The 12,508-nt window shown below is 34.8% G+C and overlaps 1 protein-coding gene across 2 annotated transcripts in view; it reads left to right on the forward strand.

The window, feature by feature from the left end:
• Positions 1-12,508, forward strand: part of Ncam2 (neural cell adhesion molecule 2) — a 431,584-nt gene that overhangs the window by 379,819 nt on the left and 39,257 nt on the right. For both annotated transcript variants that reach the window (XM_021184925.2, XM_021184926.3), the window contains exon 14: positions 2,164-2,285. In XM_021184925.2, coding sequence (XP_021040584.1) covers positions 2,164-2,285 — 122 coding nt within the window. The remainder of the gene's footprint in view (positions 1-2,163; positions 2,286-12,508) is intronic.

Below are 12,508 nucleotides of genomic sequence, written 5' to 3' on the forward strand. Positions count from 1 at the left end.
GATACAAAATTCTAAATTAATATGTTACAAAACTGACTACAGGAGGGACAGAATAATAATGTTTTTTTTTTTTTTTGTCAAAACTATCATGGTTTGAGTAAATTTTAGTCAAGTATGTTCATCTAAAATTATTTTTAAATATAAAGTACTAAGTAAATAATTTTAAAATATGAGACAATGAACTGAAGAGAATTGCGCATGGCTGTTGCACAGCATCTGGAACAGCATCTGCCTGTAGCATGCACAGATTAAGTCAACCAAGTGGGCAATGACAAAGTTCTACTCTCTGTCTCTGAACAATGATTTTTCTGTTTCGTCCCAGAATCCATCATATGACACCCATTTCTTAGTAATGCTCTCCATTTCTTAGTAATGCTATCTTTTCAGTCCCTCATTACTTTTTCACCAGAATGACTCCTAGGTAGATATATTGCCACTCCAAATCAGAGCTTAGAAGCAGGCTTCTCTAAATACATCTGTTTTCCCTTCTTGTTTACAGTCCTCCAGGACAACTTTATCTAATCCCCAATTCCATCCACACACACATATGCCCAGTGCTTTCTCCATCAGAAAAATATTGAAGCAGTCACATTATGTGTATTTTCCCTACAGGCCTATACATTTTTTCTCCACTGCTGAGGGCACACAGGTGTTGCAAATTGGTTCAAAACAGAGGCTTGATCAATTCAATAAAATACTGGATAACCTTTATGGTTCTATTTAATCCTACGTTGAAAGACTATAGACACATTTTCTCCCCTTGAAACACTGGTGTGCATGTTGAAGAAACTAATCTCTGCTCTTGGGACTGAAGGCATAATTCAGTCATCAAGATGTTTGCTATGCCATGTAAACATGAGAATCTGGGTTGAGAACAATAACACTCTTATAAAAGTTGGGTACAGTATTGTGGGCTGGTAATATCAGAACTGATTGGAAAGTAGATTTAGGTGGATACTTGGTGCTACTGATCAATAAATCTTGTGGCGTTGCTAAGTGCTTTGTATCAAGAGAAAAGGGAGAGAGCAATAGAAAAATTTACTTCTGGCATCCGCATAAATGCACACCTACACACATGTGTTCATAGACAAATACACACACATACACCCACCACCACCATCACCACCACCACCATCACCACCACCACACCACTACCACCACCACAAATCTCATTTTTCTGATTTACCTTCCTTTTAATTTATGACTTCTCATAATATACAGTTGTTGATTTGTAAACCTTTCTCCCCAAACTGTGAATCCTATGAAATTAAGTGCAATTCTTTTACTGATGAGAGGATTGAAATGTGTGCACAGGGAAGACATTATTTTATCAATTTTACTACAACAGAATCTATTTTCTGTTTCATGTTATTTTTCTAACTAATTGTGCATTGTAATAAAATGATATTCCACACCTGTGACCATCTGCCCTAGATTTATATTAGCTTAGGCACTAACATTTCACAGTAAATAATGGGAGAGTTCATGAAGCCCTACTTCTTTTTGAGGGATTCTGGCTATTAAGGATTGTTAAAGAAAGGACTATTCTTTTCTTGAGTGCTGTAGCCACAGATAAATTGTCCTTGCACCAGTAAACCATTTCCTATCACATTCTAATTAAACACATCTCACACAATGGGAGCATCATAAAATACAGAAGAAAGTTTTAAATAGGACAGAGAGAGAGTGTGTGTGGAATGAAGTAGAAATGATTTAATTGCTATGATATAAATTTATTAAACAAACAATTGAAATCTTATACATAACATTTTTAAAGTTCAGTTTTAAACCTATGAATGGATACTTTCACTGCATGTATATGTAATATAGTTGTTACTAAAAGTTTAGCTTGTTCTTTTAACTCTCTCAAAATGCTATAATTAAACAAAAATGGTTCTAGTATCATCATTAAAAAAAAAAAACTATTCTGTGTAACATGGAAAATCCCACTTTAAGCCTAAAAGGTGTGCTAAAACATCTGAGCTTTCAAATTTATTATAGAAGTAAGTGTTAAGTTATAACACAAAGGGAGAAAATGTCTAAAGTTAATCATGAAATATCATATGTTTGTGGTACACAAAACATTGGCTTAATAATCAAGCAGTGTTCTGAGGCATGTAAAGTGAGTGAGTGCTCATGAATAAATGTCATGTTACTTCTTAGGTGAGCCAAGTCCCCCTTCCATACATGGACAGCCAAGCAGTGGCAAGAGTTTTAAAATCAGCATCACCAAGCAAGATGATGGAGGGGCTCCCATTTTAGAATACATTGTAAAATACAGAAGTGTAAGTATCATTTGACTATTATATTGTATCTTATTTCATATTATATGAAGGGTTATAGTGATCTCAGAGGTGAGTTACAAATGAATGTATAGTTAATAATGAAAGGTTAATGTTAATATTTCTATTCATGAAATTCAACATTGTATTTGTGACCTTTACTTTTATTAAGTTATGACTATAAATATTTTTCTTCCTTTTATGACTTGTGTTATTGCCTTACCAATTGATCTTAGTCCTTTTCTCCAACTCTGTGATTCATTGTATCTAATGATGGAACTCTATTAGCAACTTCGCATGTGGTTACAACATCATATCTGATAAAAGTAGCTTAAGTAAGGGATGGTCTAATTTGAGTCATGGATTTAAATATTGGTAGTTCCTCCTGGCCTATACCTACCTGGGGTTGGAAGTGAAGTAGCAGAAAGAGGAATGCTGGTTATTCAGCTACCTTTGGCCCTTAGTACATACTGGAATTTAGTCCATGAGACAGTTCTAATTGTTTCTAACCACAGTGAGTCTTCCTTTGTCCCTTAAACCTCTTGGACACATTCTCCTATATATGCCTAGAGGTATGTTTCTAGAAGATTCCTTTTAAAAAATCTTTTTGTTATTTTTGTATATGGATATTTTGCCTACCTCAGCACTACGTGCACACACACACACACACACACACACACACACATGGCTGGTACCTGGCCACTCTGTAGGATCTGGACATTGAGTAGCTTTCCTCTGGAACAACAGCTAGTGCTCTTCTCCATGGAACCATTTCTCTAGTCCCAGTAAATGATTCTTAATGCTTTCAAGTTGACAATGAAGGTCAACTGCCCAGGAGAGGAATATTAGTACATCACGCCTAAGAAGAAGTTATTATAATGAATAGATCTATTGAAAGTTAAATAAAGAATTGTCACCGACCTTTGGTAAAAGGGATCATTTTTGTTCATTCTGAACTGGTGAGTGAAGGACTGCCGAAATTAAGAGCCACTTGTGTGTTGTTAAAGGTGTTTGGGAAGGACAATTCTGCTTGTTATAGGACAGTGAGCAAGATTTTCCATGCACATTTATCCAGGTTCATTATTATATATGATACCAGTATTCACTGAGACTGATTCCTTCTTAAAACTATCCCACAAATTTCCCACAAAGAACAAAGTTTGTTTGTATTTTCTACAGATAAAATTGTGCCTCTTTATAGTAGTTGAGTATATTTTGATAGTTTCTTATAATGTATATTTTGTAAATTAAAACTATTTTTTAACTTGAAGATATAAATATCAAGGCCTTATGAAGATGAAATTGATTTGGTTTGGAGTACATCAGTAATCCATTTTATATGCCATTTTCCCATTAAATGCTAGTGTTCTTATTACAGGGGAGCTCTCTTTCTAAATTAATATATTAATTCCTCTGCCCCCTCTCCCTTCAACAACTTACATGGCCTTCCACATTCTCTTGCAAATTTATGGGCTCATAATTTTTAATGCACACACACACACACACACACACACACACACACACACACACACATGACCTGCTAAGTAAGGCCTCTTCAATGTTGTTTACTGCTATCTGTTTTTAAGGATGATCACAGATGATCATTTTCACTGCTCTAGGATTCAAATTGGCCATAAAGAAAGATAGATGTCTTTTGTATCCTCTGCCATAAGGATTCTATTTCAGTGAGCCTTTGAAAATGTCCTTGGACTACAAGTAGATCTTATCTGACAATACAATGCAATTTGATAAAGACTTCTTGGAATGTCCCCTTTTCTTGATTGAAAATTATGCAAACAAAATAATCTCTCTGCCTAAAGTACCTAGATTAGGGCTGCATCATTAATTACACTTAACAGTCCCTATGTCTCTTACCTACCTACAATTGTACTCGGGAATTTTTTTTCTTTTTGCTAGAAAACATTGATAAATACTAATGACTTCTGAGGAAAGACATCAAAAATTATGTGAACACTAGAATACAATAAAACAATAATGTGGTTATTATATTTTTCTATGAATACTTTTACTTGAATGAAAGCCATGTTTGTATAATGATTGATAGGAGAGTAACACAAAGACTACATCCAGTGCACGAAGGTTGTTATTTTCAGTGGACAGTAGTCAACATTTATATTCTAATCCTTTTAAGTCTTTATCACTATTAAGTGTTAATAAATTAAACAGACTTTAAGAGTGCTATATTCTTTCTAATTATTTTAGGACTATTATAATTTCTAGTAAGCTAAGAATACAGCTAGAAATAAAATACACTACCACACATGACATTCTTTTTCATCAAATAACCAATGCAAGAAATAACATAATAAACACAGAATTTAATTGGCTGTGTTGGGACACAGTACAAGAGCGTGCCTAGTGTGCAGGAAACTCCTTGTTTCATTAGCTGCACGTAAACACTAGAGTAGAAGAGGTCATCCCTCGCATTCCCTCAGGAAAGAAATGAAGCTTCCTTTTGTTCTATGGATTTCTCTCTTAAATTCAGTACTGACTGCTTCTTTTTGAAATATACATTGGAACTCAGCAAAAGGAAATATGATTAAAAGGTATTAAAGTAAGAAGATTTTTTTCCCTTTTGGAATTAGATGTTTATTTGTTCGGTAATCCAGGATTAGGACAGCATTTCAGAAATACTATCAGGGATGAAATTACTTTCTTTCATATTCGTCCGTTCCTGCAACAGGCTTTTATTCTTATTCAGCTCACATTATTCTCTTCAGAAGGTGGCTTTAAATTTATATTCAAGTTGTGGAGAGTCAGCAAATCAAAGGTAGCTGTATAATGTTTAGCTGATTCTGCCCACATTGTACCAAATATTATTGTAAAATAAAACTTCACCAAAAAATTAAAGTTGCATTTGTATAAAAAGAATTATGTCTGTTGTGGGCTTATTAGATGACTTAGAGTGCCAAGCCTGAAGACCAGAGTTCAATCTACAAGACACACCTTATGTAAATCCCAGATGCCAGAAAAGCAACAGGCTCCCAGGACCCAGAAGGGATGATATCAACTGAAATACACAACAAAGGGGAGAAAGAACCTGTAGAGAGCACTTGGAGAGGTTAGGCATGGCCCCCCGTTTGAGGGATGAGATCACCCACCCTTCTCATAAACTTTAACCCAGAATTGCTCCTGTCTAAAGGAAATATGGGGACAAAGAGTGGAGCAGAGACTGAAGGGAAGGCCATCAAGAGACTTCCCAACCTGGGGATTCATCCCGTATGCTGCCACCAAACCCAGTCACTATTGCTGATGTCAAGAAGTGCTTGTTTACAAGAGTCTGATATAGCTGTCTCCTGAGAGGCTCTGCAAGAGCCTGACAAATACAGATGTGGATGCTTGCAGCCAACTATGGGACTGAGCACGGGGACTCCATTGGAGGAGTTAGGGAAAGGACTGAAGGAGCTGAAGGGGTTTGTAACTTCATAGGAAGAGCAACAATATCAACCAACCAGATACCCCAGAGTTCTCAGGGACTAAACCAACAACCGAAGAATACACATGGAGGGACCCATGGCTCCAGCTGCATATGTAGCAGAGGATTTCTTATGTGGCATCAATGGGAGGAGAGATCCCCGGTCTAGTGAAGACTTGATACCCCTGCATAGGGGAATGATAGGGAGGTGAGGCAGGAATGGGTGGGTGGGTGGGGGAGCACCTTCATAGAAGCAGGGAGGAGGGTGTGGGGTAGGAAATTCATGGAGGGGAACCTGGCAATGGGGATAATATTTGTAATGTAAAAATAAAATAACCAATACAAAAGTTAAAAACAAAGAATTAAAAAGAAAAGAAAAGAAAAGAAAAGAAAAAGACAGCAGCAAATGGTTACAAATTATATTCTGCCATTTCCATGAGCAACTTGACATATTGAATGCCAATACATATAAATGCATGTACACAAAACAAATGCATGAGGTAAACATGATTTCTCTATAAATTTCTTAATATAAGGTGATTTGCTCAGTAGTCTTATTTAGTGAAACCAATAACTGCTTGAAATGTTAGGCACATTCATTTTATTACTCTAGTGCTTATCATATTTATTTGAAAAAGACAATAGTATTTTGTCTTGTATAACAACATGGTTTTAATAATTCAGTTTCACAGTGTAACACACTTCACATTCTTGGTTCCAACTTACTAAATGTCTAATATTAGCCCCAGGCCTAGTTGAAGGCAAAAACCTGTTTCCATTTCTAGCCAATCATTGTCAAAAATTTATATTGTCATTTAAGATTTTTAAGGATATATATGTGACATTTTTAGTTTTTATTAAAAACATAGTTATCTATAATTGATGCACATTTAAATGGCAAAAGTTAGTTTTCTCTAATGGAGTCTCACTGGGGGATATTAACCACTCATAGGCCCAAGCCTAGCAGCACATGGCTTATAAAATATAAAAATGGTATTTATAACTGTCATCAGAGAAGCTTTGTCCAGGTACTGATGGAAACTAATGCAGAGTCCCAGAGCCAGACATTAATTGGAGCTTAAAAAGTTCTGTGGAAAAATGGGAAGAAGGGTTAAAAGAGCCAGAAGAGTCAAGGACACCACAAGAAACCAACAGCATCAATGAAACTGGGCCCATAAAGTCTCAGAGAAACAGAACCACCAACCAGAGAGCACGCATGGAGCAGACCTAAGCCCTACGCGCATAGCTAATAGTTGTTCACTCAGATCTTCCTGTGGGACTCCTAGAGCTGGAGCAGAGTCTGTATCTAACACATTGTCTGCCTTTGGGTCTCCTTCTCCTAACTGGGCAGCCTTGTCCAGCCTCAACAGAAGATGCCCCTAGTCTAAATGCAGCGTTATACGCTAAGGCTGGTTCTTACCCATGGGCAGCCTCCACTTTTCTGAGGAGTTTGATAATTTTTTTTTGGTCTTAGTTGAGTTTTGTTTGTACATTATTATTTTGTATTTATATTTTAAATGATCTGATTTTGTGTGGCTACGAGGGTGTTTTTTGTACTTTTTCATTGATATTTCAGTTTTCATTCTGATTTATTCACTTTTTGTTTGACCCTGTTCATTTGGTGAGGTGGGAGGGGGGATCTGGGAAGGTGTTGGTTGGGGAAGGTGAAACCTTGATTAGATATTTTGTGTGAGAAATATCTTCAGTGGAAAAAATGAAAATGAAAAAGATCTAAGATTATTATACATTTCTGTAAATTCATTTCCTTTTTCTAAGTATAGAAGAAAATGGATCTTCTCTAAGAAGCTATGTATGTATAAAATACTTATTGAAGCATGTACTTATAAATCATAATGAGGTTAATAATATTGAAGTGATTCAAGTTTATAAAAATGGTAATCAATATACTGCAATTTGCAAATATTTGGTCATCAATAGACTTCAATTTGCAAAGACATTATATATAGCATTGTACACCTATATGAAATTCCAAACAAAAAGGAAAATCGCAATTAGAAACTGAATACATGAATATTTATCTTTAAAATTTGTCTACTTTCATTCACTATGCACTTTTCTTCCTCCTATCAAGTTAATGTCACAGGTCCCTCTTGTTGCTACTAGATCAGTGACTACATTAAGCTTCTAAAAGAAAACTTTTAAGATTGTCATGGTGCAGTATGGTATTGGCCAGTGAGGTGAGAATTTCTCACATCATAGGATGACAACATAGATACAGACAATTTTTTCAACAATTGAAACAATAACAAAATTGATAGAATTTGTGCAGTATCTCACATTCTTGTTCTTTTTGTCATTAATCTATCACGGTATCCACCTTCCCAGTTCCTCAGAAGAATTGCCCTTAATTCCATCATGGAAATGACTGTTAATTCAAATGTAACAACACCTGACCATTAATCAATTCTTACATTATTGGTTTCAGTTACTGGTTCTGGAGCACTATATTAAACATATAACTAGAACCATATTACAAATTTTGAAAAGCAAGTATTTGCAACCTATGTGTTATTTCTTTAATTATTTCCCTTTATAGTTAACCAAACATGAAGTGGACTTCCTAAATATTCCTTGAATGACCAATGGAAAGTGGAGAATTTAGTTTACCTGTTGGAACACAGAATCATATAGTAGAAGACAAGAAGAAAAAACTTTCAATATGTAACATATAAAAATAAAAATGTATAAAAATATAAACAATATGAAAGTATTTATAGGCAAGTAAAATATACCTCCGGAGATGGTGACAATCCCTGAACTGTTTTGTTGCTACAACAGCAACAGCTTCAATATTCAGTATTCTGAATTTGCATCAGCATAAGATTTTCTTAAGAACTAGATCATCTGTACATTTTTGAAAATACCCTTCCTATCTGCTTGCTTCTCAGGCCTCCTGAGTCCCATAGTGAAGCTGTGCTTAATGCAGTTTCACATTGTATTAGCTTATGTTAGCCATGTAATTAGTTAGTGCTCTTGTGACATTTTCAGAAATGCATATAATGTACTTGATGATTCCCATCCAAATTATCTTGTGTTGCTTTTTCCTTCCCTGGGTCAGTTTCCTCTTTCTCTGTTGTTTATTTCCACTGTCATGTCTTGCAAAGAGTTTTTAATTGTATCACTGCTGTGAGGAAAAAGTAGCTGAGAGAATCCAGGCAATCCTTAAAGTAAAGAGAGTTTTAAAACAAATACGCGGGCTCAAGAATTTCCAAGACGATACAATCAGCCACACCCCTGGGGATCAGTAATGACCAAATCATAAGCAGGACACTTAGTCTAGGGCTCGCATTATAAATAGCATAAAGGAAATCTAGTGAGCATAAGACCATATTAGGGTTCCTGATATGAGTGTCTTTCCCTTACAAGGTAAAGATTATGTTTCATAAATGGTAGTATCTATCATAGCATTAGGGTACCTACATATTTCTTATAAGACAGTATCTTCTACAGCCTCAGTCTAATGAATGTTTGCTCTCATTGGATAGTCTGTCCTTCAAGGTGTTGTTCATACTACCACACAAATTGTCAACAAGTACAGGATAATGAATCTTTCTCTGCCTTCAGTCTTGTAGACCTATGGGAAGAACCAAGATTTTCAAGATCTTAAGTATCAGTTATCCCTAAAATATACAGGGTTTCTCCATATAGCCCTGGCTGTCCTGGAACTCACTCTGTAGACCAGGCTAGCCTCGAACTCAGAAATCCACCTGCCTCTGCCTCTCAAATGCTGGGATTAAAGTCGTGCACCACGACTGGTCCCAACTTCTTATATGCATTTAATTTTAACTTCACTGAGTACAGACAAGATTGTAGACATTCTTAAAGAGAATAATTACCTGTAGCTTCCAAACCAGAAAGCACACATTATTCTAAGTAATACTGTTGCAAAGTGCTTTTATTTGTTCATTCACACATTAAGAAAACAGAATATTGTGTTTTAGAAGTGACCTAGAGTATTAAAAAGGGGATTCAAAGTTTCTATGAAGACTTCATGGACGTTAAGCTTTATAGCAATAACACTATGAGATCAAGTTATTTGGAGAATAAAGAAAAATTTATCCTAAAAGAGTAGATATGAAAATGTAAGAAGCTATATTAAATATGGGTTATATCTATATATAAATCTATAGCTAAACTTTATAATATATATACACATATATATTATATTACACTATATATAGTGTAAATGTAACTATTCATAATTTAGTAGCTTTTCTCATGCATCTGGGAGTTTTTCTCAAATTTCTGTTTAATTGACGATTGAAATATGATCATAACTACTTCCTAATGTGGGGATGCTAAATCTCTTCTAACTTCAGAAAAAGTGAAGAAAATCAATTGCATAAAATCAGTTGGGACAAGCAACATTGCTTAGGGCACACATTTTAAGTGTTAACTGTCTTTTTAAAACTATGTCAAATCTAGATATGTAAAATACCTAAATGGAACAGATAAACATAACTTATTAAAGAGTCTTAAGTTGGTGAATATAGAAAGCTGAGCCCTGATTATTAAGGAAACATATTTCATAGTTATAAGAAGTATATTATAATACATTAGCCCTCTAAAACATATTAGCATGTACATTGAAATATGTTTAAAAATATCAATTAGGAATAATTTGAAATATTTTAAAGGGTAAATATTAATGAATAATATACGATAAGAAACATTTGAGTGATTTACTTTCCTTATGCTTTTTTGTTATGAAAGAAGATAAGTTTTATTTATCTTAGTATTGATATTATAAAACACACCCTTGTCTAAAAAACTAATATAACTCTGAATCAACCTGTTAACTCAAGTTATTAATTTACAAATAGTCCTATAATAGGAAAATATCAGAACTGATAAAAAGTTTTATACCTTCTAAGTGGAACATTGAAAAGTTAATTTGCATTAATTCTGGTTACTTCTGAAAGGACATATAATGAATGGGTAAATGGACCATACAATCAAGACATTGTAGGCACCAAGAGTTACTTACTACTCCTGTGAATGTTAAATCATACATCCGGGAGTTAGATGGACCACAATGCAATATTGACATCTTGATTTCACTTCTATTAAGTCTCATTTTATAATTATTATTTTTTTATGTAAGATTTTGTTGGCTACAGTTTCTTCCATGACTTAAGAAAGGTAATGGGTTACTTCTTGCTGAGAATGAGGGAATTAAGAGGCTCATTTATGAACATAAAGCATTGTCCTTTACATGGAAAATAGGCAGTAGTGCCCTAAATCGTGGCATTAGGATGCACATCACTAAAGAAGAGCTGTCTTAACTGCGATATGGTCTTAATATTTCTTACCAAAAAATTGTTTTATAAAAGCTTTGTTCAAGGACCATGACAATATTCAAAAGAACCTGTTCTCACTGTCTAATTGGCATATTAGTAATAGTGCTACTCAGCAAATCATCTCATTTAGCTACCTAGAGGGACACTTTGCCACTCGTTATCTCAAATCATTCCCTGGACACACTTGTTCTAGAAATTAGGCAGTCTACAAATGCATAAATGAGATTCTCATGCCTAGGGGAGTATTTGGTAACGCCCACCTTAATTTTTTTTCCATTCCATATGGAGTAGCAATTAGGGGATTAAAATACCTCCTTGTCTTAGGTTGAATGGAAAATAAATTAATTTATATGGGAGAATCACCACCCCTCTCTTGGCTTCCTCACACTGTCAGCATAAAATGACATAGGGATTTAATTTACTACATTATGATTTCAAGCAACTAAGTGTTCAATGGTTGGTGATTTAGCAGGCACTAGTACAGCAAATGTTTGATTTTAGGAAATAGCATTTTTGAAAACTAGAAAAATTACATCAAATCTCTATATCCCATAATTTATATTTTTGTACATTTTGGAATCATACACGCAAGAACAAGTTGTGAGAATAATCTTTGCCCCAGAATAGTCTATCAGTAGGCATGATCTAAAATTTTCATATGTGACTTCCCTCAAAACAAAATAATAGTCACATATGGTCCCAGATCAGAATTTCATAGAGTGTCTCTGATCATTGGACTCAGGCCACAGACACAAGCAAATGAAAAATATCTTCAGCTTTATTCATCTTCTGTCTTTGTAGAAACCACACATAACCTTAAATGTTGGAAAATCTGACCCATGGGCTAGAAATTTCTTTCAGTCTTATGACTACAAACAACCCTTGCCAAGGACATGTGTTGAGTAACCAACACATTTATTTTGAGGCCCACAACCTGCTGTCACTGCAGTTACAAAGTCAGCTTGCATCAACATGACCATGTGCATATACACACAGGTTGTGTAGACGGGCTTGCGAACAAAGCATATGCTCTTAAAGTTTTAAAAGAGCACAAATTATGCTGTTAATAGTATCTGGGACTTTTATATGTAAGTGATTAATACAACAGAATCCAATAATTATCTTCCATTAGACAATTTAATTTAGATAAACAGGGCAATAGATTTTGCTTTATTCATTAAAGTAGCTTGGATGGCTTTTCAAATATGGAGCTATTTAAATACCAACCGCTCTAAGATTCTTACAGAAAGAATAAAATAATATATAGATAGTAACTTTGAAGATGGAAACCAGCCATGGTGATCTTAAGCTGTGCATTTTAAAACAGATATCTAAAGTTGCAAGGCTCTTGTAACTGAGACAGTATTCCTTCAAGGTTGAGGTTATCCTGTATTTTCAGTGCTTGATGCAAAGGAGGAGATGGAGTGGAAGAAGAGGAAGAGAGATAGATGTAGAGATAGAAATAAAGA

Source organism: Mus caroli, unplaced genomic scaffold, assembly GCF_978045245.1.
Source record: "Mus caroli unplaced genomic scaffold, Mus_caroli_1 scaffold_17, whole genome shotgun sequence".
Classification (NCBI taxonomy): domain Eukaryota; kingdom Metazoa; phylum Chordata; class Mammalia; order Rodentia; family Muridae; genus Mus; species Mus caroli.